The 23,686-nt window shown below is 39.8% G+C and overlaps 1 protein-coding gene across 1 annotated transcript; it reads right to left on the bottom strand.

Annotated features, from left to right (window-relative positions):
* Positions 1-22,825: 22,825 nt before the first annotated feature.
* LOC116870656 (nuclear transport factor 2-like) lies at positions 22,826-23,209 on the bottom strand. Its single transcript, XM_032862566.1, has one exon. It carries the CDS (start codon positions 23,207-23,209, stop codon positions 22,826-22,828), a length of 384 nt encoding a protein of 127 aa, XP_032718457.1.
* Positions 23,210-23,686: the final 477 nt, after the last annotated feature.

Genomic DNA, 23,686 nt, shown 5'->3' with positions numbered 1-23,686 from the left:
TCAGTATGCATATTAAATTGTGGGGGAATGCTAAAAAAAAATAAAAAACAAACAAACATTAGTGCATAGCTTCCAAACAGGGAGGGAAGAAAAGGAATATAAAAATCTCATTCATTGAAAAGCATTCAAGAAAAGACAGAGATGAAAACAAATAGTTCACATGTAAACTCAATTTTATAGAAACAAGTCTACATATGTCAGTCATCCTAATAAATATAAATGGACTGACTCTCCATTTAAGAGATAAAAATTAGCAGGCTTTATTTAAAATTTAAAAAAAAAATGAAATTCATCTATTTGGTAACAGATATACCTAATTCTCAGATCACAGAAAGGTGAAAAGACTAGAAAAATATCCAATTATTAAGATCTGAATAAAGACTCTTTATTTATTTATTATTTATTATTATTTATTGGTAAAGACTTTTCCAGAAGGTTATAGCAATTAAGATGGTTTGGTAATGGTGCAGGGATAGTGAAATAGGCATGTCATCCAGGCTCTGTCAGTCAGTAGTGTCACTCATGCCACCCTTGAACTCCAGAGCTAGTCATCAAAAGGTGGGAAGGGCAACGGTGTCAGTGATAGAAGTATTTGCAGTAACATCAAGGTCAAGAGTAGCAAATTCACTGCTTGGCTGTAGCAACAGTAATTTCCTCATCAGACCGGTTCTGCAATATGATGTTGGATGTTTTTCCTGGAACATTACCTGGAGCTAGGAATTCCATGAACTACCCTACATCCTTAAAAAAACAAACGTCCTCCTGCTGTGATCTTGCACTCAGGGTCAATTTCTATTACCAGCAACTAAGAATCCTGACTGATAGAAAATATACCACCTGTCACGATACAAAGTTATTACAATATTATTGACTATATTCCCTGGGCTCTACCTTCCATCCCCATGACTTACTTTAGAACTGGAAGTTTGTGAGAAAAGGAAACGTTCATGAACTACTGGTGGGAGTGTGGATTGCTGCAACCATGTGAAAACTTGAAATGGAACTTCCTCCAAACATTTTTTTTTTAATAGAAATACCGTACAACTCAGCAATCCCACTTCAGCAGTTTTTGTTATCTGAAGAAAAGGGAAGAAGAGAAAATCTCACCTAGGCAGATACTTCAGGACTGTAAACTGGGATCTTGTCACTTTGATCTTTCCTGCAAAGTGGTGACATGTTTCTGAATTCCCTTACTTTGCCATGATTTTATCTCCTCTATTTCCAGCAAAATGTGAAAGATCAGGATCTATGCTCAAAACCATATCAAAGGTAGGGGCACCTGGGTGGCTCAGTTAGTTAAGCCTCAGGATCCTCAGATCAGATCCCGGGTTGGGCTCCCTGCTCAGTGGGGAGCCTGCTTCTCCCTCTCCTGCTGCTGCTCCCCTTGCTTATGCTCTCTCTCTCAAATAAATAAAATATTTTTTAAAAAGAACTATATCAAAGGTAGAAATAAACAGAGGCAAGCAATGCTTGTTTAATAAAAGGCAGACTTCAGTTTTCAGAATTTTATGAAGATGGTATAAAAAGAAACCTCAGGGGCACCTGGGTGGTTCAGTGTCCAACTCTTGGTTTTGGCTCAGGCCATTTATCTCAGGGTCCTGAGATTGAACCCCAGGGCTCTACGCTAAGTGTGGAGCCTGCTGAAGATTCTCTCCCTCTCCCTTTGTACCTCACCCCACTCATGTTCACTCTCTCTAAAAAAAATAAAAGAAAAAAGAAACTTTAGCTGAGGAGGGCTGATAATAGACATGGACTGCCTTTGTATTTCAAAAGTGATATTCAACTTGTTTGGAGATTTTTTTTTCCCTCCTTCTCCACCTGAATTTTTTTTCTGAAATTGAGTCCTGTGTTTCCACTTTGACCAAGTATTAGTTTTCTTAAATAATTGTTCATGTAATTCTTTGTTTAATGCCTACCTCCCTGGGAGCCTGTAAATATCAGGAAAGCAGAGAAAATGCTTATCTTATTCTCTCTAAGGGTCCAGATGCCCAGCATACAGTAAATGATTGATAAAAACATTCTAAGTTAAGTGAAAAAAATGAATGGAATATGATAGAAGCAAAAATAAAAAAAAAACTTTACTACGCTATTGGAAACTTCTTCTTTCCTCAATTTTCCTCCTGTTTTCCATCAAATGACAAAATTGAAGAACTGTTATATCCTGTGGAGTGTGGAAATTCATAGTACTAGTTCTGAGCAGTATAAAAAATATCCCCCCAAAATTAGTAAAACAGTAACTTTAGTCTGAATGGTTTCAAATATAATGCCATAAAAAACACCTTAAGAAATAACATATTCAGCATAACTGATTGGGAGTGAAGAATTACATAATATATTTTCCTATCTGTAAACCGATGAAATGACTTTTTGATTTACAGACAAGTTTAAGATGCTCATTCAAAATTCAACTATTTTCACAACAAAATTGTTAATCAACATTTTGAATGAGATTTTACATCCCAAATGGGCAAAAATTCTCAAGAATTTTTTTCAGAATGGTCATTAAATTTTGGATATTTGAACAGCAGATTAATCTTCCAGAGGTTTCTTCTCTTTGCCTATCTAGCAGTATCTGCTCTAACAAACTTGCCTTTCCTTAGGAATTACTCCTTTTCAGGCTTTAAATGAAATTTTCACTTTCTCCCAGGACCTTCTTAATTAAATAATTCATCTGCCTGGACAGTGCGCATTTCTTCCTCTCCTAGACTAATAGCTATTTGGAACTTTTGCTTAAAAACCTTTCTGGATATTTATGATAAAAGGGGAATAGTAAGTCAGATGTGCGGTGGGTTTCCATGACTGACATTGTAATGAATGTATGTGATGGTGGGCATGTTGGAGAGGAGATGAGTTAACCTTTGTTGAACATCTCTGCAGAGGGACTGCCTTCCATGTAGCTCCCCTAGATCCAGTCTCCTAGTTCTGTGTTCCTTCTCCAACACTTCACTTTTTCATACTTCCAGTCTCTCCTGGATGAACAACCCTGAGCCAGCCTTCTGTGGGGCCAGAGGCATCTGGAGCTTTCTCCATTTTCTTGATCTATTTTTATGGCTTAAACTTGATATATTAATTTGCTAAGGCTGCTATTAACAGGTACTATGGACTGGGTTGCTTAAATAACAGGAATGTATTGTCTCATAAATCTGGAAGCTAAAAGTCTGAGGTCAAGGTGTCAGCAAGGTTGATTTCTTTTGAGGTCTTGCTCTTGGCTTGGAGGTGACTGTCTTCTTCCTGTTTTTTCCATAGTCTTTCCTCTATGCTTGTTCGTATTCTAAACTCCTTATAAGGACCCCAGTCATAATGGATTAAGGCCCATCCTAATGACTTCATTTAATCTTTTTTTTTTTTACTTCATTTAATCTTAATTACCTCTTTAAAGATCCTTTCTCCAAATACAGTCACATTCTGAGGTACTGGGGATTAGGACTTCAGCATAGGAATTTGGGGGCAACATAACTTAGCCTCTAACACTCTATCTATATCTTATTTCTCTGGGCTTCAAGAGTCTATTTGTGAGTTGTTAAAAAACAAAACAAAACAAACAACAACAACAACAAAAAAAACAGAACATTTGTTGTTTCTTCTGTCTTTGCCTTCATCAGAGAACAATCCTAATTTTTGTTGAGAAAATGAGCAGTAAGATTATGCCTAAAGAAAAGCACATGGGTTACTATTTTAAGACAGTATTTCACTACTTCCTAAAATTAATGACCTCAATCACATAGGTGCTGATGGTGTCAGTTTATGCAAGTAGAAGCGGACCTACAGAGAGTTTAGGTCAGGTACACAAGGTTAGTGTGGCAGGATTGGGAGGGAGAAATGTTTGTCTCTAAAACCAAAGCTCCAATTATAAAACTGTTCTCAGTTTAAATTGGGCAAAGAGTTTTCAATATTTTTATATGTTCTTAAAGTCTCATACTGCTCATAGTTAATGGAAGAACAATATAAAAAGTTTAGCATAATAACAATTACTCTGTCCATGGTAGGGTCCTCTTATTGCCATAATGTGCTCAATGAAGAATTAACGAACCTCGTGGTTCTGCCCTGGGGTCCTAAGACCTTCCGTAGAGCAGGATAGAACAGGGTAGGAGATAAAGTATTTCCCCTACACTGATTGGAGCAGAACCCAAGCCTCTCAGATCTGTAGGCTTTAGCCCATTCCTGGGAGAAAACCACCAGCCATTTTTTACCCAATATCCCTTGCCATGTTTGTGTACTCATTATAAATACCAAGAAGGGACAGAGGCAGTAGGTATACAAGTTACTGGGATAGAAAATAATTTCAATAAATGTAGAATTATTTTCCACATTCAGGGAATGTTTTCCTGTGTAGAAAGGAAAAGGAAAATGACCGATCTAATAATTTTGACCATGATAATCATAATGACAATGAAATGGTGGAAATTATTACCATGTGCTATGTTTTGGGTTGTGCATATAATTCTATTAGTGAGTAAAAAAAAAATGATCTTGACAGACCCATTGAAATGGAATAAATCACAAAATTAATTAAATCTATTTGTTGTTATTCCTGGTGGATTTTATTTTTAGATTTTATTGGTAACAAAATAAGTAAGTTTATTCATAACAAAATAAGTTATTTATGTGAACTCCAAGTCACATAAATGTGTCTTTCTTTTGGAACAATGAAGAAAATATCTGTGGCTACTTTATTGTTACCTTGTTAATAATTAAATTTTAACCAAGAGGTTGGAAAGAACACTTTAATACAGTGATTTATTTGCTAGACCAAAGGCTACAGGGAGAGGAGTGTACAATAAAGGTGAAATGGGAGAATGTGGGAATGAGCCTGGGGATTCTGAGCCAAGAGCTGGAGGCTCTGGGACTGTGAAGGAGGGGTTGAAGGCTTGGGCTCACTTATACAACAATAGGAGAGGAGAGGAATGTACAAAAAGAATACTGTGGAGATGGGGCGTTTGGGTGACTCAGTGGGTTAAAGCCTCTGCCTTCAGCTCAGGTCATGAACCCAGAGTCCTAGGAGCTAGCCCCACATGGGGCTCTCTGCTCAGCAGGGAACCTGCTTCCTCCTCTCTCTGCCTGCCTCTCTGCCTACTTGTGATCTCTCTCTGTCAAGTAAATAAATAAAATCTTAAAAAAAAAAAAAAAAGAACACTGTGGAGGAATAGGATGTGTTCCACATCTCCAGCATAGATGAATTAGAGATGGGTTTAAATTCCGGGTTTTAATTCACTTTAAAGAATTTTTCTCACATAAAACTTGTAAAACTCTGATAACAGTTAATAAAGGAAAATAGTTCATTTAGCCAGTGTTTATTGGGTGTCTTCTCTGTGTCAGCCCAGTGCATGCATCAACAGATAAGAGAGAATCATTGGCCTTATTTTATCTTATAGCCTTGAAGAAGCTGTATAATCTTCCTGGATATCCTAATGAATAGGACAGAGGTCTTCAATTTGATTATTATGCTGGGATTTTTACTTTTGAATTAAATCAAGAAGGGAATTTGCCCCGTTCTCTGAGGTTTGCTTCCATTTTTGAGGTGTAGAAGAGAATCATTTTCTCCAACCCTACCAGGGACTGTAGACAGTAGTGTCATTCACGCTACCCCAATTTATAGGAAGCTTTTAAGAAGAGCTTACTTGGGACACAGAACATCGGAGTTAGGACAAATACTCTGCTTTTTGGTGTGGTGGAGTATCAATTTCTTATGCCCCAGAGGGCCAGTGGGCTGAAGAAAAGGAGCAGAGGACTGACGAAGGGAAGAATAGAGGAAACCCTTCCTTGTGGTGGGGTTCTTAGTCACAGTATAAGCTTCGTGCCTTGGATCCTAGCTTGCTCCTGGAACTCTTTCTTTCCTCCTCCTTCCCTAGAACCACAGTTCCCCTGACTGGTCATTATCTCCTCCCATGAGGTAGGTCCCTCTGATGCCACAGCCTCTAGACTGTGGGTTTGCTGTCTGCTGGCACAGTCCCTGACTTCCTCCTCCATCTCACTGATGTGCCGTTGCTGCCTGTGTTTCTGCCCTTGTTTGGCAAAGAAGGATTTAAGGAATAATCCTTAACTCATCAGAGCCCTTCCCTTTTTATACTCAGTTTGTAAAGATGCTGATTCTGGCTCAGTAAGATTGTGGAAAGGTTAACGGTGATGAATGATTACTGTGTGTGCAAACCATAAAGTTAGAAGCTGTCTGTATGGTTGAACAATAAATTCACTACGTTTGCCTTTGAGAACCGTGTAAGATCATGGGAAGCCAGAATGCTAGTTGAAATGTCCAACAGAAGTTGCGAGTGACAACGTATCTGTGATAGTAAGAACTACCTGTCAAGGCAGGTAAAGTGAGTTGCTGGGTGCAACGGGCGCATGGATTGATGAAGTCCATCTGGTGCTCACCCCGGACACAGGGTCTGAACTCTGGACCCACAGGCCAACTTGTGGTCTTAGAAGAATGAGTAAATGTTGAGAGTAAATATCTGAAAAAATAAACAACAAAACAACTTTTTAGGATGGAGCAGACCCATGGTCTGCTCCCTCTCAGAGTTCTGTGTGTTCTTTGTCTGCCTGAGCCCAGAAACTCTGCTCTGCTGCTGTCCCACCAGCCTTGGGGGTCTCAAGCCTTTCACAGTTCTAAAGTCTAAGCTTTACTTTGTGCTCTGGCTAATTAGAGGTGGAAGAAATAAGGCAAAGGCTTCAGCTTTTCTTTCTCTGCTCCACTAAATAGCCTTGGGGCCAAACTCTCCCTTTTGGAAGAAGGAGAAAGGAACTGTAATTAGCGTTTTGAAATGCAAATCCAATTCACTTTCCGCTTGCTGCTACACCGCCTTAACACTTGGGCTTCCTGTCCCAACACTCGCCATGGTCTTCGAAGGGCAATTTCCCTGCTTGTACATTGGACTCTAATGTATCAGACTAGTTATTATATTTTATTCATTGATTTGTTCAATTTAAAAAACAAAATATTTTTAGCAACTATATTAGATGATTAAAAAAGTAAATATCGTCCCTGATTTTATTTTCATTTTATTATTATTTTTAAAGATTTTATTTATTTGACGGACAGAGATCACAAGTAGTTAGAGAGGCAGGCAGAGAGTGAGAGAGGGAAGCAGGCTCCCGGCTGAGCAGCGAGCCTGATGCGGGGCTCAATCCCAGGATGCTGAGACCATGACCTGAGCCGAAGGCAGAGGCTTAACCCACTGAGCCACCCAGGTGCCCCTCATCCCTGATTTTAAAGAAGGAAACTAACAGATGAATAGAAAGTGACATAACGTGGAGGATAAGGAGGTCATTAAAAAAAATTATGTATAGGATAAAATAGAGGCCAAAGGAAGAAGGGTCAGGCACCATAGTTAAAATGACCTTTGGGTGAGTTTTGAAGGTCCCCTAAGTCAACCTCCGTGTCCACTGAGTCCTGGCTCTAACACTGGGGCCAGGCCAGGGCAGACTTGCTTCCCATACCAAAGTCCTGTGGCCTCTGGGATTAATTGGTCTCGTTCAGAAACTAGCATTCCAAAGTACTTGGTTATCTTTAGCTTGAGGCTTTAATTAATCAGGTTTTTGCCGATTTATCACAATCTGAAGCAAGTGCAAGAAAAACAGTAGAATGGAGAGGCACGTTTCTTGTCTCAGAATTCACGGAAGATTGAAAACTATAAAGACACAGCTTAGAACTGGGTTTTGTTTGCTTAGACTTCATCAGTTTGCGAATAAGGATGCCTCACTGCTATTAAACGCAAAAACAAGAGTCTCACTTGCTACTGGTATTTTAAAACAGTAGCATTCAGCATGTTTTGGAAAATTGATACTGGCTTTCACTTGCTGCACTACAGCATCTGTGCCTCGAAGCATTGTCTGGTGATTAGACAGTCACAGTGGCTTTACTGAAATAGTTTTTCAATTAGGTAAACTACCAATATTACAGGATATATGATTCTATTGGTTGTAGGAAAGAAAATCATCATACCCTAAGACTGGGAAGTAGGTCAGATTTTCAAACAAATCTGATGCATTTGGCTTCAACATTTTCCCTGATTTTGGCAAAGTTTTTAGAAAGACAAAACCAAGATTGTCATAAATAGAGAGATGGCTGTCAGTGACCCAACCATAAAAGTGTTTTTTTTAATCTTTTTTTAAAATTTTTATTTTTTAATTTCTTTTCAGTGTTCAGAATTCATTGTTTATGCATGACACCCAATGCTGTTATGCAATATGTGCCCTCCATAATACCCACCACAGGCTCACCCAACCTCCCAAAACCCTTCAAGCCCTCCACAATCCTCAGTTTGTTTCTCAGAGTCCAGTCTCGCATGGTTCATCTTCCCCTCCAATTTCCCCCAAATCACTTCTCCTCTCCATCTTCCCATGTCCTCCGTGTTATTTCTTATGCTCCACAAATAAGCAAAACCTTATGATAATTGACTCTCTCTGCTTGACTTATTTCACTCAGCAAAATCTCTCCCAATCCCATCCACGTTGATACAAAAGTTGTGTATTCATCCTTTCTGACAGAGGCATAGTACTCCATAGTATATATGGACTATATCTTCTTTATCCCTTCATCCATTGAGGGGCATCTTGGTTCTTTCCATAGTTTGGCGACTATGGCCATTGCTGCTATGAACATTGGGGTACAGATGGCCCTTCTTTTCACCACATCTGTATCTTTGGGGTAAATACCCAGTAGTGCAATTGCAGGGTCATAGGGTAGCTCTATATTTAATTTCTTAAGCAATCTCCACACTGCTTTCCAAAGTGGCTGCACTTGCATTCCCACCAACAGTGTAAGAGGGTTCCCCTTTCTCCATATCCTCTCCAACACATGTTGTTTACTATATTGTTAATTTTGGCTATTCTAACTGGTATAAGGTGGTATCTCAATGTGGTTTTGATTTGAATCTTCTGATGGCTAGTGATGCTGAACATTTTTTCATGTGTCTGTTAACCATTTGCATGTCTTCTTTGGAGAAGTGTCTGTTCATGCCTTCTGCCCTTTTTTGACATGGTTATCTGTTTTGTGTGTGTTGAGTTTGAGGAGTTCTTTATAGGTCTTGCCTATCAGCCCTTTGTAGTGTAATTTGCGAATATCTTCTCCCATTCAGTGGGTTGCCTCTTTGTTTTGTTGACTATTTCCTTTGCTGTGCAGAAGCTTTTGATCTTGATGAAGTCCCAAAAGTTCATTTTCGCTTTTGTTTCCTTTGCTTTTGAAAGAAGTTGCTGTGGCCAATGTCGAAGAGGTTACTCCCTATGTTCTCCTCTAGGATTCCCATAAAAGTTCAGGTCAGGAGCAAACTCATCTTAAAAATTTTTCTCAGTGCTCTTCAAGAGCTCAGTTTCCCAACGAGAGACCCTGTTGGACAATCTTAAGAGTGGCTTGGTAGAGAAGTTATATTACTATTATTCAATATTATCCTCTCATTTTACCCTCATGTGAACTATATGGTATAGGTTGTATTATTTCTCTTTAATGAATGATGAACTCAAGAGCAAATGAAATTGGTGGCTTGTCCCACCTCAGACAGGTGGCACAGGGCAGACCTGGGATTGGAATATACCAAATCCACATGCTTTCCATGAAACCACTCTGAAGTTGTTCAATAGAGATTGTAGCCTCCTTGAAAAAAAATGATTACTTTTAGCATTCTTCTTCCTCATTTACCAAATATCATTCTGGGGGTAGATGGTTTGATTACCTCAATTTATGGCACTATTCTCTAGAGATGTATAGGCAACTCTACCAAACAGAAGCCAAAATGCGAAACTATAAAATCTCACTGACTAACACTTTATGGCTTTAGAATAAAGTATTTTCAAAGACTATAAAAGACTGGAATTTGCTCTTCTTGTAAGTTATGAAGTTAGCCCCCCACATTTCCATAAGGGCTGGTAGAATGCATGGATTACTCAAAGCAATAGCAGTAGCCAGAGCATTGGTATTTTTCATGTCATTGCTCCAGAATTCAATTCCTACTGGGTGATTCCAAGAGAGCCAGATAACAACTGTGTATGCCCTGGGTCACATTACAGGAGGGAACCTTGAGCATAGAAAACTCAAATCTTCCATAGTAGATAGTAAGCATGCCTGTCATTGACTCCAAAGGGAGACAATATTTCTATTTTCCCAAACTATTCATGATACAAACATCCTTGAAAATGTAGTCCATAATGAAGGATGGATAAGTAGCTTGCAAAATGGCAAACAAAGCCCAAAGAGAATTGTCTCCCAATATATTTTCTCCTCCTTTGTATGTTAAGAGGGTTCTGTACTCTGTTCCAATGTATGGGAAGGGAGGTTTTCCCTACACCATGCAACAAGGAAGTCAGCGGCACCAGCTGAGTGTCTGTCTTCCAATTCACCTCAATTCTCACACCATCTAACCGGAGGTGGCATCAGATTCCACAGGGGAAGGGCTAGTTCCACAAGACTGCCCTTGCTTCAGATGCCAGTTGCAAGCCCAGGTTGTAACCCATGCTTCTAACTGCCTGGCTATAAACCAGAGGTTCCTATAGCTCCCTCCTTGGATTAGATTAATCTGCTAAAATGGCTCACAGAACTCAGGAAACCCATTTAATCACTAAATTACCAGTTGATTACAAAGAATATTAAAGGATACAAATCAAGAGTCAAATGGAAGAGACGCATAAGGCAATCTATATGGGAAGGGCACAGAGTTGCCATGACCTCTCCAGCTGCTGGCAGAACCTCCACGTGTTCAGCAACTCAGAAGCTCTCTGAACCCCTTCCTTTGGGGTTTTTATGGAGGCTTCATGACATAGGCATGAGTAATTAAGTAAATCACTAGCCACTGGTGATTGATTCAACCTCCAGCTCCTTCCCCCTCCCCGGATGTAGAGTAGGATTGAAAGTTCCAACCCTCTAAAGACAAAATCAGAGAGGGAGACACACTCTAAGAGACTCTTTTTTTTTTTTTTTTAAAGCTGTAAAAGATTCTTAATCATAGGAAACAAACTGGTTGCTGGAGGGGAGCGGGGTGGGGGTAAGGGGTAACTGGGTGATGGATATTAAGGATGGCATGTGATATAATGAGCATTGGTATTATATAAGACTGATGAATCACTATCCTCTACCTTTGAAATCAATAATATATTATATGTTAATTAATTGAATTTAAATTTAAAAAATTAATTAAATTTTTAAAAAAGAAAGTTCCAACCCTCTAATCACATGGTTGTTTCTCCTGGCAAACAGCCCCCAACCTTAGGTACTTTCCAAAAGTCACCTCATTAACATGACAAAACACACCTTTGTTACTCTCATCACTTAGAAAATTCCAAGAATTTTTGGAGTTCTATGCCAGAAAAAAGACAAAGACTGAATATATATTTCTCATTATAAATCACAGTATCACATATGTTTATATGATCAAGCCCCTCCTTACCACTGCAGCCTCAAGTAGAGATCCTTCCAATCTCACTTGCTCTGTTCCCAGCACTCCAGTCCTTTCTCAGCTCCTGAGTCTGCCATGCTCCTTTCTTTCAAAGTTCTGCTATGTGGGTTCTATCTGCCCAGAAATAATCAATGTCCACTAGCAACTCCTTATTCTTCAGGTCTCAATTTAAATTTTCCTTCTTCAAGGAGACCTCTAACATCACACCAATTCCCCCAGTTCCTTGACTGGTCTGAAATTCTGTCTTAAGTATAAGCTAACATGTTATCTGGGCTCAGTTTCACAGAAGCTGGCAGAAGACATGAGTCTCCTGGATCAGAGACAAATGTCTCTATTACCACAGCCCATCAGGGAGCAGAGGTATACATGGCCTACCAGTCTCCCTGGTCAATGCTGCACACACAGTGGGTTTGCCTTACAGCTGAGGAACCTAAAGCTGGAGAAACCGCCAGCAAACCTACACCATGGAAAGAGATATTATCTTTAATGTATTATAGGAAACAAATCTTCCCTACCCCCCAGAGGGCACCATCTCTATCTTCTGAGGCTGCTTATTATGCAAACATCCTTGAAGAGAAAATACAGAGCCGAAGCTGAGATAAGACATACATAAACATGAGAGATCCATGGAGACTGGTCTCCCAACACCTCCTCACTACTTCATCTAGATTATGGTAGGTTTCCTTTGTTATAAACTCTTACAAAACTGTTTTTTCTCAATAACACTTATTCTAATTACATTTAACCAAGTATTCATGTAGTTATTTGCTTATGTCTTTCTCAGTTGATTCTAAGTTCCACATGGTTATTTCTTTTGTATCTTAAACACCTAATTCTAAGCAAAGCCTAGAATGATGAATGAAGGTGGTTTGGTCTCCATAATGGCTTGGAACCTCCTACAAGAAGCCTTCCCAGATTCCCTAGATATTGACTTAGTGTCCTGTGAGCTCTGCCATAGCCTGTGTGTGGCTCTACCATAGCACTCCATGCATAATTGAAACGGTATCTTTATTTCTCTAACTCATTTACTAGACTCCGAGCTTCTCCCCAGCAGAGTCATCTTTTCTCCTCCAGTGGTGAGAACAGTGTGTTGCATAGAGTAACAGCTTACTGAATATGTACTTTTATGTGTACAGACCTAAGGATCCACAGTCCAACAGTCTTATACATACATTAAACTGTATTTTTCTGCTCATTTCCTAATGTCCTGTAAGAAAAGGAATAAATAAATGACATATATAAAATTGCACCATTTTGATTCAATGTGTGATCCATACATGACCCAAAGAGGAAAAAAGTAGGTAGCTTATTTGAACAGCAGCATTTATGTGGTTTGGGATTATTAACTTAATTGAACACAACTGCCAACTTAAGATGTTTTACTTATATGTCTGACTTTTTTAGTTAAAAATGAGCACTGTGAGGGGTGTCCGCAGGGCTCAGTCAGTCAAGTGTCTGTCTGACTCTTGATATTGGTTGAGGTCATGATCTCAGGGTCTTGAGTATCAGGCTCCGTCCCCAGCATGAAGCCTGCTTGATATTCTCTCTTGCATCTCCCTCTGTCCCTCTCCACCCTCTCTCTCTAAAAAAATAAAAATTTAAAAAAAATTAAACAATGACCTCTGTACTGTTTATAATATTGAATTCAAACTATTGTTAAGTTTATTAAAATAAGATGACAACATAAGTTAGTTGAAGGTGCATGGGCTTTCGAATAAAAAAAAAAAAAACAGATACCCAATCCTGATTTAATCATTATGAATTCAGAGAAGTTGCTATCATTCACTTGTTTTCTCAGTTCAAAAATAGGAACTGTTCTATTTATTTTATTGCACCAAGAAACTGACATTACATTTTTATTTGTTTTGTAAACGCATCTATGCCTCCTCTCTTCGAACTTTTGAGAATTCTTTACCGTGTGAGTCTTGGCAGGCGGCAAAGACCTCTTCCGCCTACAAATCTGGAGGCGACCGCTCTCCTCTGCCACAGGCACGTGGCAAAGCATCTGCCAGTCAGATTCGCCCGTTCCAGTTTTTGATTCTGGCTGGTGACATAATAAAGGCACTCACTCCCTTTCCCTTTCTGTCAACACGGGCAGTAACCGTGATTGCGAGGCTTAGTTCTTGGCACAGAAATGACGGCGATATGCCCAGTGCCTGATGGTGGCAGCAACCTTTCCTTCATCCCATCAGTTCTGCGGCTCAATTTTGGGCATCTTTCCTGGAAGCTCAGCACGAAGTCTGCTTCCCCAGCACCTCCAGCCACTCTGGAACTACCTGATATATCCTTAATCTCATTTTCTGCCTACTCAGTGAGAGTAGGCTTGCTTGAAACTTTCTCTTGCTTGAAACTAAAATCCTCAAGTGGGTGCCATGCTCAGCAGCCACTTGAGGCCTCAGCCCCATGATGATGACCTCAGCCTCCGCAGAGCCGGTGGGTTTGGCAACTGAGAGTCAGGCTGATAAGCTCAGGTCAAGGTTGTGTTGAGAGCCTTCCAACAAACCCAGAGTTTGGGGCCTTACATGCCTCATGCTCTGAGCATCGCACACAATCATTTGGGTTCAGAAAGGTGAAAATGAGGCAATCACTGGTGATTCAAGCAAACACATAGTCTCTTTCTTTTCTCTTTTGTTTCTTTTTGTCTGACTTAATGCTCAGAAAAGATTCTTAATTATTTCTTTCTTTTAGAGAGAGTGCACATGTGCAGTGGGCAGAGGGAGAGGGAGAGGGAGAGAGAGAATTTCAAGCAGACTCTGTGCTCTGCACAGAACCCATATAGGGCTGGATCTCACAACCCTGGGGTCATGACCTGAGCTGACACCAAGAGCAGGACACTTAACCGACTGGCCACCCAAGTGCCCCAGTGCTCAGAATAAATTATTTCAACCCCTTGCCAAGGGAGTGTAGATCAAGGTGTTCAGTAAATATGAAATGCTGTCCATCTAAAAAGCAACAGGCATTAAATAAATAAATAAATAAATAGCAAAGGGGAGCCAGTTTGGGGGACACACCAATCGCTTAATTGAAATGGAGGCATTTCTAAAAGTTCTTGCATTTATAAGACTGGCCCCAAACTAAGGCATTATTTCATCATAATGTATCTTTTGGTGGAAGTGTTTAGTTTCTCTCACTCTAAGTTTTAAACCTTTTGCGCAGAGTTAGCCTTTAATTTTGCTTTTATTTTTTTATTTTATTTTTTATAGAGATTTTATTTATCTGAGAGACAATGAGTGAGAGAGAGAGCATAAGCAAGGCAGAGGGAGAGGGAGAAGCAGGCTCCCCGCTGAGCAAGGAGCCCTATGTGGGTCTTAATTCCAGGACACTGGGATCATGACTTGAGCCAAAGGCAGACACTTAATTGACTGAGCCACCCAAGCATCCCTAATTTTGCTTTTAAAGACTTTCTAAATTCCCTAGAACTACCAAGAATAATAAGCTATATAAATTAAAAAAAAAAAAAAAGTCCTGTACAATTTGGGCTTAGGGAAAAATAAGGGATAATGTGTCCTTTAGAGCCCTGGGGTTAGAGTCAGGAGGGTCTGATTTCTGCTCCCCAGCTTGCCCATTGCCCACTGTGTGATTGACAGCTGGACGCTAAGACCCTCCTTGCTTCAGTTTCCCCCTTTGTGAGAGTGAGTCACAAGTTCTGTTCACAAGGCAGTTTTAAGGACAGAATACTCGAGATCATATATATTAAAGCTTCTGCCTGGAGACTGATACAGGAAGTGGTCAAAGGGGATAACTTGATTTTGATTCTGAAATTATTCTGACATAACTGAAGATTATTTCATACGGTGAAAAGGAGAAATGCTAGGCTCTTCTATATTACAATTAATGTAGATTTTCAGGAAATTGCTCTTTTTGTTATTGATATTTTCTCATAATCTTAGAAAACAAGCCAAAAACGATCGTTCCAAATCCGTATTATGGAAGGGAATGGTTTTGTTTTGTTTTAATAGGAATGGGAGTATGGGGGTTTAAGGGAGAGATGATTCAGTTCATGATAAATTGGGGCTACACAGAACTTTTCATTGCTCTGGGCTGTAGAGAAGGGGGCATGGGAGGTGTGGGGCCACCTGGAAGGAAAAGCAATCCCTTCTGTTTGTGTCTTCTTCCCCAGAGCAGCGGCAGCGCTACGCATGCGCGAGTCTGCCCTCCTTCCCCGCCTTCTTTCCCACGCATGCGTGGAAATGATTCGCTATCCTAGAGACTGTAATTCCCGAGAGCCCAAACCTGTATGTGCATAAGGAAAAAGTGCCCTTAAAATGGAGCGGAGGCATGAAAGCACTGGTTGTGGCTTATAAAACTCACCTCCTTTGAGTGTGAAGGATTGAGAGATGTGAGTGTTACACGGAATGTCTCGGAGAGAGGGGGATTTGTTTGTGCTTTGATGTGCGTCCAGAGCCCTTTGTAGAGCTTACCATTGCGTGATGTTGGCCTGAAGCCCTTGCTTGATGGGGTCCTTTCCCAGCTCTTCCTGCCTCGCTGCTGGCGTGTCTCAGAGCTGTCTCCGGAATGCTGGGACGGCTTTGTTACCGCAGACAGTCTCTTGTCTCTTGTCAGAACATCCTCTTGGGGAATGAGGTTCTTCATCTCCTGCCTGGAATTCTAAATGTAAAAAGCAAAAGTTCTTAACATCAAGGGAAGTCTTGATCCGCAGAATCTGGCACCCATCTTCATGTAGTGCCAGCTTCCCACTTTGGTGGAAGTGTTCCAAATGTGTGTTTACTATTGACTATGCCCAAACTGACAAGCTTGTGGACTTGCTTGTGACAGAGGTGGCTTCTCTGGGAGTCCCTCAGCAACGTCAGGCAGCTTCCTGTGTTCAGGTCTCTAGTGGTCTGGTTCAGATACTTCTAACCACCTGGATGTCCAGTTAGCCAACACAGTTCTGGAAGAGTTCCTTCAAGGAGGAGAGATGCTTCTTTTTTGTGGCTATACCATTGAACCCACTTTGTCTGTCCCTCCTGGACAGCTCATATTTGATTAATTTTGCTGAGTTTTGGTTTTCTCATCTCAAAAACTGGGAGTAAGATTTTCAATCTTGCAGAATTGCTCTGAGGATTAAATGAAATAATGACATAATGGTTGGAAACCACTTGACATGTCATAGGCCTTGAGTTTCCAACTCTTCATGTTCATAATGGCTGTCAAAATTTGTCCTCCTTAGAGATGATCTCGCCATCTGTTTTCTGCATAGATCATGCTGCACAAAATGCCGCTAAATGATACATAGAAGAATGACATTCAGTACTGCCCAGTAAAAAGCTAATGAGAACTGTTAATTAACTAGATTTTTTTAACCCTGTGCTTTTGTAGAATAAGATAAATGACAGAAATTAGGACACGATTATCATATCCCCTGAAATGAAAAGGGAATTTTATAGCATATGCACTGAGTGATCTCAGTCACGTGTACATTCTTGTACTGGGGTCACTAGTGACATGTTTTGCATATTGACTCTGAACACACCTAGACCCTTAATTATCAAAGAAATGTTACATTCATTATTAGCTCTCATGTTTGAGTGGCCTAGAAGATTCTGATGCTCTGAGGATTCCAGATTCTTGAATTTCCGGTAATCAAAGTTTTCTTAAATAAAAATCCAACCAGCAATAGTAAACACTGCTTCGTTTAGAACATGGAGATCAGTTGCCAGAGATGGATCCCAACTCTTTGATAATTAAGCTCAAGACCACAATAGAAAACATCCAGAAGCTTCTAACCAGAGAGTAATTACTAATTATACCCAAGATCCCGTTAGAGGGGGAGACGAATCATGAGAGACTATGGACTCTGAAAAACAATCTGAGGGTTTTGGAGGGGTAAGAGGTAGGAGGTTGGTTGAGCCAGGTGGTGAGTATTATGGAGAGCACGTATTGCGTGGAGGACTGGGTGTGGTACATAAACAATGAATTCTGGAACAATGAAAAGAAATAAAATAAATAAATAAATAAATTTTTAAAAGATCCATTAGAACTTTTAACTTCATTACACCTGAAACTACATGTCTTTCTGATTTAAATATGAATGTTAAAGATTTTCTTATAATGTGTAGTAATGTGGGAAAGAAAAAGGTAATTGATGATAAGACAAAATTATCTGCATAATCACTGATGCATTAGTACATTATCATTAATGATTCAGAAGAGCCACCTTAGTGACAATTACAGTCATAGGTTTTATGTTTTCTTAGATGGCAGGATTTCACTGAGGTATGTCTGTGGTGTTTTCCAATAGATTGGCAAATTTATTAATAAGTAGCCAAAACTGTGCCTCAAGATTTAGCATATTTAGTAGGAGTTAGACTTGTATATGGAGCTGCAGCAGGAAACATCATTCCTAATACAATGTGATTCTCTTATTAGACTGGTTTTAGGAGATGATCCTTAATTCTCCTTCCTGACACTTTTATCTGGTCGATGCTCATGAGGGTGATTCAATTACAGCTCCTTCTTGATTGTCCATAGGCGAGCACTGTAATTCTAACTTTAGTAAATAAAATCTACAGTGACATCAAACCATATTTTGGTGAGCTGAAATTTATGGGATTTTCTTTGTGTTTTCACAGTATGTGAAGATGAGAGCTGGTAACAAGAAATATTAATCTGTTGGTACAGGACTCAGAAACATAGTAAAAAAATCAATGAAGAGTGCTTTTACCACCTTTCATTCTCACCTCCGTCATTTAGTAAAGAATATCAATGTATCGGGTAAAGGGAAGAAGACAAAGAAGAAAATGACCAGAGCTGTAGGATTATTGAACAATCAATGTGAAATAGTGGAGGATAAACTGGGATATACAGTTTGGTTCCCTGAGCCAATTTTTTTTTAAAGATTTTATTTATTTTAGAGAGAGAGAGTGCATGGGCAAAGGAGTAGTTGGGGACGGGGAAGGGGGAGAGAGAACAGGGTGGGAGGAGAGGCACAAGGCTGCTCCATGCTGAGCATGAAGCCCAACTTCTCATGAACCCGAGGTCATTCATGACCTGTGCAGAAATCAAGAGTGGGTTGCTCAGCCAGTTGAGTCACCCAGGCACTCTGCCCCAGGCCAGATCTTCTCAGGGAGATTCTATTCGCCTTCCACACAAAAATAATTCTGTCCCTAACCCTCAAATACTATAAAAGCCACTTAGGCGTAGGGTATCTTGGAAATTATTGGAGACAGAGAACATGACTGTGCACAGATGCTTAAATTAATGCAGCCTAAAAACAATCCTGTGACTGGTTTATGACACATTTACATAAAGGCAGGGATATGGAATTTCTAGGCTCATTATCTTGGTATTGAGATAAACTCCAGCGAATTAGCTTAATCAAATGTTTCAGGCTTCTAGCCCCTTTTGACTCTTAAACACCCAGCTAGGGTCTTATTTTTGTTGATGTCTCATCCCAAATTAAGTCAGGTAATGAGTGACCAGAAACAGATTCTTAATAAAGAGGCCAAATCTGAAAAGCGCCATCTTGAAATGTAGTAAATTAAATCTGAGTTAAGTAACAAAAAAAGCAAAAAAAAAAAAAAGTCCATGTCAAGTAAACTGTAATTAGATAACCATAATGTCATGATTATGGAGGTAAAGTATCCCTTTCTGTGGGATATGTAACACTGGGAAGTTTTGAGCATCTCAAATAAATTGGAAAGAACTTGCACATGAGTAATAAATGAAGGAGCTGGAAGAACTGATTTATGGGGAAGATGAAAAGAATTTAACATGGATAGCTTGGCTAAGTGAAGAACAGATCCTTTGATTAATAACTATGCATTCTTGAAGTGCACAAGCACTAAAAAAAAAATCAGTAAGCTTCTGGGTGTGGAAAACATGAATAATGGAATCAATTAAGTACAGGAAAATCGGCTGAATATAAAATGTAAAATATCTATTTCTGGATATTTCAGATGTGCCTCTTGAGGTACTTTCAATGTTAAATATTTTCTAGTAAAATGGATAAGTTCTTAATATTTTCCATCTTTTTTTAAACAAAAGAAGCAAAATCTCCCAAGGGTTTGAAGGGATGCATTTTGTTCACAGAGACAGGGTGGTTAGATTATGGGGTCCATGATCTTTGGAATAAAATTTCTTGAATCTAATGTAGTTGTTCCTAAAGCTCCAGAAGGGGTTCTACTTTTTCTCTGGGAAATTTCTGTCAGGCCTCTGAGAGTGGCCAGGGCGTTGGCACCCATTGGTGAAGCATGGCCTGAATGCACATTATCACCTCTTCAAAGGCATCTGGTTCCATTAAAATATATTAATGAAATATGTCAGCATGGTTAAGCTAGGGGTTTGATTTCTGAGACATAAGCTACAAATCCACCTGCTGTGGTGAGGAATGAATCCAGGGATTCCAGGAAGGATGGCACAATGGTTTAATACACATACTCAGGTCTCTGTCAGCCCAGAGGATCTTGAAATCTACTTACTAACCATTTAATCTCAGGCAAGTGCCTAAACTTTCTAGGGCTTCCTCAGTTTCCTTTTCTGTGAAATGCTGTAGCTCCAAGGGTTGTTGTAAGGATTATGTCAAAGATTATATTTATGGAGCTTATCACAGTGCCTGATTCTTAGCCCGTGTTCAGTAAGTCTTAATAATTATTCTTGCTGTTACTAGCCCTGTCTTCTATCCTGATTATATCCTCCATCCATGAATAAACCTGTCCTTCCAAAGTTGAGGGCCAGTGATGGGCCATTCTAGAGGGAGTTCGGAGACAGAAGATGTTGTCATCGTTCCATGAGAAAGCCTGGGGGTATTTCACATCAATATATGTGATGGTAAACCCTCCACAGTTTCAACTAAAATCTGAATAGTCTGGCATGTCTAAATTATAATATTCTGATAGAAATTCAGTTTTATTACATTTCATTATGAATAAAGTCACTTTATTTCTCTTCTTTTTTATCTCCAAGTCTTAATTTACTAGTTTTATTTGTGTTCTTTCTGTTACTAGATTTTTAAATTCTAATTTATATTCTATTGTATTGTAGTAGTGTCTGGTTTTATTATAATCTACCCCAAATCCTTTGGGAAGTAAGGATATAAACAAATAAATGAGATATACATAGCTGATCTCCAAAGAAGACATAAAAATGGCCAGCAGATAAATGAAAAAATACTCCATATCATTTATCAGGGAAATACAAATCAAAAACATAGTAAGATACCACCTTATGCCAGTTAGAATGGCTAAAATTAACAAGATAGGAAACAACAAATGTTGGCAAGGATGTGGAGAAAGGGGAACCCTCCTACAGCGTTGGTGAGAATGCATCCTAGTACAGTCGCTCTCAGAAACAGCATGAAGGTTCATCAAGAAGTTAAAAATAGAGCTGCCCTCTGTCCCGGCAATTGCTCTACTGGGTTCTTACCCCAAAGATACAGATGTAGTAATCCAAAGGAGCACCTGCAACCCAATGTTTATAGCAACAATGTCCGCAATAACCAAACTGCAGAAGGAGTCAAGATGTCCACCAACAGATGAATGGATAAAGAAGATGTTGTTCATATATATAATGGAATAATACTCAGCCATCAGAAAGGAGAATACCTACCATTTACACCAACACGTATGGAACTCGAGGCAATTACGCTAAGTGATGCAAATCAATCAGAAAAAGACATCGCATGATTTCACTCATATGTGGAATATAAGGAATAGTCCAGAGGATTATAGGGGAAGGGAGGGAAACCTGAAGGGAAGATATCAGAGACTCCTGATGAGAAGAATGAGAGACTCCTGACTCTGGGAAACAAACTGAGGGTTGCAGAAGGGGAGACAGTGGGGGGACGGGGTAACTGGGTGACTGGCATCAAGGAGGGCACGTGATGTGATGAGCACTGGGTGTTATACACAACTGATGAATCGAAGGATTTGATGGACACGACATCAACAACTAATGATGTATATATGTTGGCTAACTGAACATAATAAAAAAATAAAGTATAAAAAGATAATCTAAAAAAAGAAGAAATATACATAATTGAAATACCTACAAACCAAATTATAAAATATAATTTAGGAATATATGCTTATGGTGTTAAAGAATAAAAGAAATTCATGTCCATGAAAAATAACAAATTAAGGATGCTGATTCACCTTGGAGGAAAAGAAGGGGAATTTGAGGAGAATCCAAAGGTCTGTAGCGATCCTGGAAATATCTGTAATGGATATAGGGAGGTAAATAGAGTGTAAGCTTCTGTACGATGATACAGTTTTCACTCTGAGTGATCCTGGCAAAGATGGCATGAAGACTGACTACTAAGACAAATAAGATCATTCCAAAGGTGACGAGAACTCTAGAGCACCGTTGGCTTTCGCATGTGTTGCTCGTGACTTGGTTCTCTGTGCCTCAGCTTGTACCTTCTGATAGTGCTAATGTTTCTTGCTGGTATGAATATTTTCTGTCCTTATTATTTTATTTTCTGGGAACTTGTTGTACATACAAGGGTTCTATTAACAGCTCTGACATCTAAAGTTTTTAACACCAAATGCTTTACAGGCACCATCTCATCCAAATACTACTTACATTTCTTTATTCTCTTCTCTTAAAATCTTTGTGATTCTATACTCAGAATCAGCAGAATTGACTAAATTGAAAGACCCTCACTTCTAGGAAGGCTGCTGCAGCAATCACGTCAGACACTGGGTTTTTAGGTACAAGGTGTTGTTGGACTGTCTTGCCTGGGTTAATTGTTGTGAGGGCATGGTTCTGGGTTAGGAAGACCTAGAAGAGACACGATTGAAAACTAGAGTCTAGAACTGGAAAATAAGGATCTTGGGAAAAACATGTAGAATGGGAAAAGAGATCAGGAACACAAGATAGGATCTCTTTGCTAGGCCCACTGGGATCAATGGGCATGGGATTAAGTTTGGAATTGAATAAACATCAGAAGTCAGTCAGATGAGGATGTCAGCATGAGTCACATGCTCACAGACACACAGCTGGTCATTGGGAGAGCTGGCTTCAAATCTGAGTCTGCCTTACACTAGAGTTCCTGTCCTGTATTTCTATGTTATGAACTTGCATATGTAGTTCACAGTTAACTTCTTTTTTTTTTTTTTAAGAAAACTTTGTGGTTTTATCATATCATGAGGCATTGAAACGTCTGAACAAATCAATATCGGGCGGTGAGGCAGCTGCTTTCTCCTTCACTTCTTTGGGTTACTAGAGGAACTTCTCAGTAGATTAAAAAAAAAAAAGACAACCTTTTGCATTACTTAAGTCTTTCTAAGGCATGCGCTGGTACAACACAAACTTCTCCTGTCGGATGCAACTAGTCTAGCATCCAAACATGATGCACAATATCTCGGTAGCAGCAGCGCACTGCACCCGCTCCCACCGCGGCCCTGCTCATTTGTGTATGATATCTGGAGCATCAGGAGGAGTGAGAATTGTATCAGGAAGAGGAGGGAGGAGGAAACAGCCATGAGTGCCTGGCTGGGAGGAGGTCAACTGAAGTTGTGCAGGGCAAGCCTGAACATGTCATTGGTGCAAACCCAAGCATCGTTGATGTTCTTTAAGAGGAACATCTGGTGGAACCCCATGATGGGGTCTTCCTCAGCCTTGAGCTGGCCCACAACCATACTGATGATGCAGCTATCTGGAGTGGGCTGATGGTCCTGTGCCGTGATGCTGTGCTGGATTTGCTGGAATGGAAGGCTAGACAGCTTCTCCACAATAGCAGCTTTCCCCTGGAACTGTTGTCCTTCCCACGTAAGGCATTTTGTGTCAATATAAATTGCACCTAGTTGGGTTCTGTTGTTATCAAATAACTGGTAGTAATGTTGAATGAAGCTGGATCCAGTCTGCTCCCAAATTGGCTTGTCTCCCATTTGGAGCGTCACCCGGCCTCGTTGAGACCCGAGGGCCTGGCACGATGGCGGCAGTGGCAGTGGCGGCGGCGGCCGTTCACAGTTAACTTCTGCTCAAGTGAGCAAATATGTAAATCCCTTCACTTGTCTATTAAAAACCCAATTTCTATCCCAAGTTCCTATTGTTTCTGATACAAATATCATCATGTAGTTCTTATCAGGGAAACTTAAGTCATGTTAAGTTGCTGTCTGTCATTTCAGGTTTGAGGTTATTCAACTACACCCCTCTTGTCCCTGGAGTTAATGCTATGCTTAGAAGGCTATGCAAATGGTGGAGAGAGGTCTATTTCATGATTTGGATTTGTCTTTGTCCATTCATTTGATCATCTGGCTTATCTCCACCATAATGGCATTTTAACATTCTCAGTTAAACCCTAATGGATGGGCCACTTTGTAGTCTCTGCATTGTAGTCTTTTCCACTATAATTTCTCTATAAC

This window comes from Lontra canadensis, unplaced genomic scaffold, assembly GCF_010015895.1.
Source record: "Lontra canadensis isolate GAN:19392208 unplaced genomic scaffold, GSC_riverotter_1.0 scaffold24, whole genome shotgun sequence".
Taxonomy (NCBI): Eukaryota; Metazoa; Chordata; class Mammalia; order Carnivora; family Mustelidae; genus Lontra; species Lontra canadensis.
This window is presented reverse-complemented; position numbering and strand designations above follow the sequence as displayed.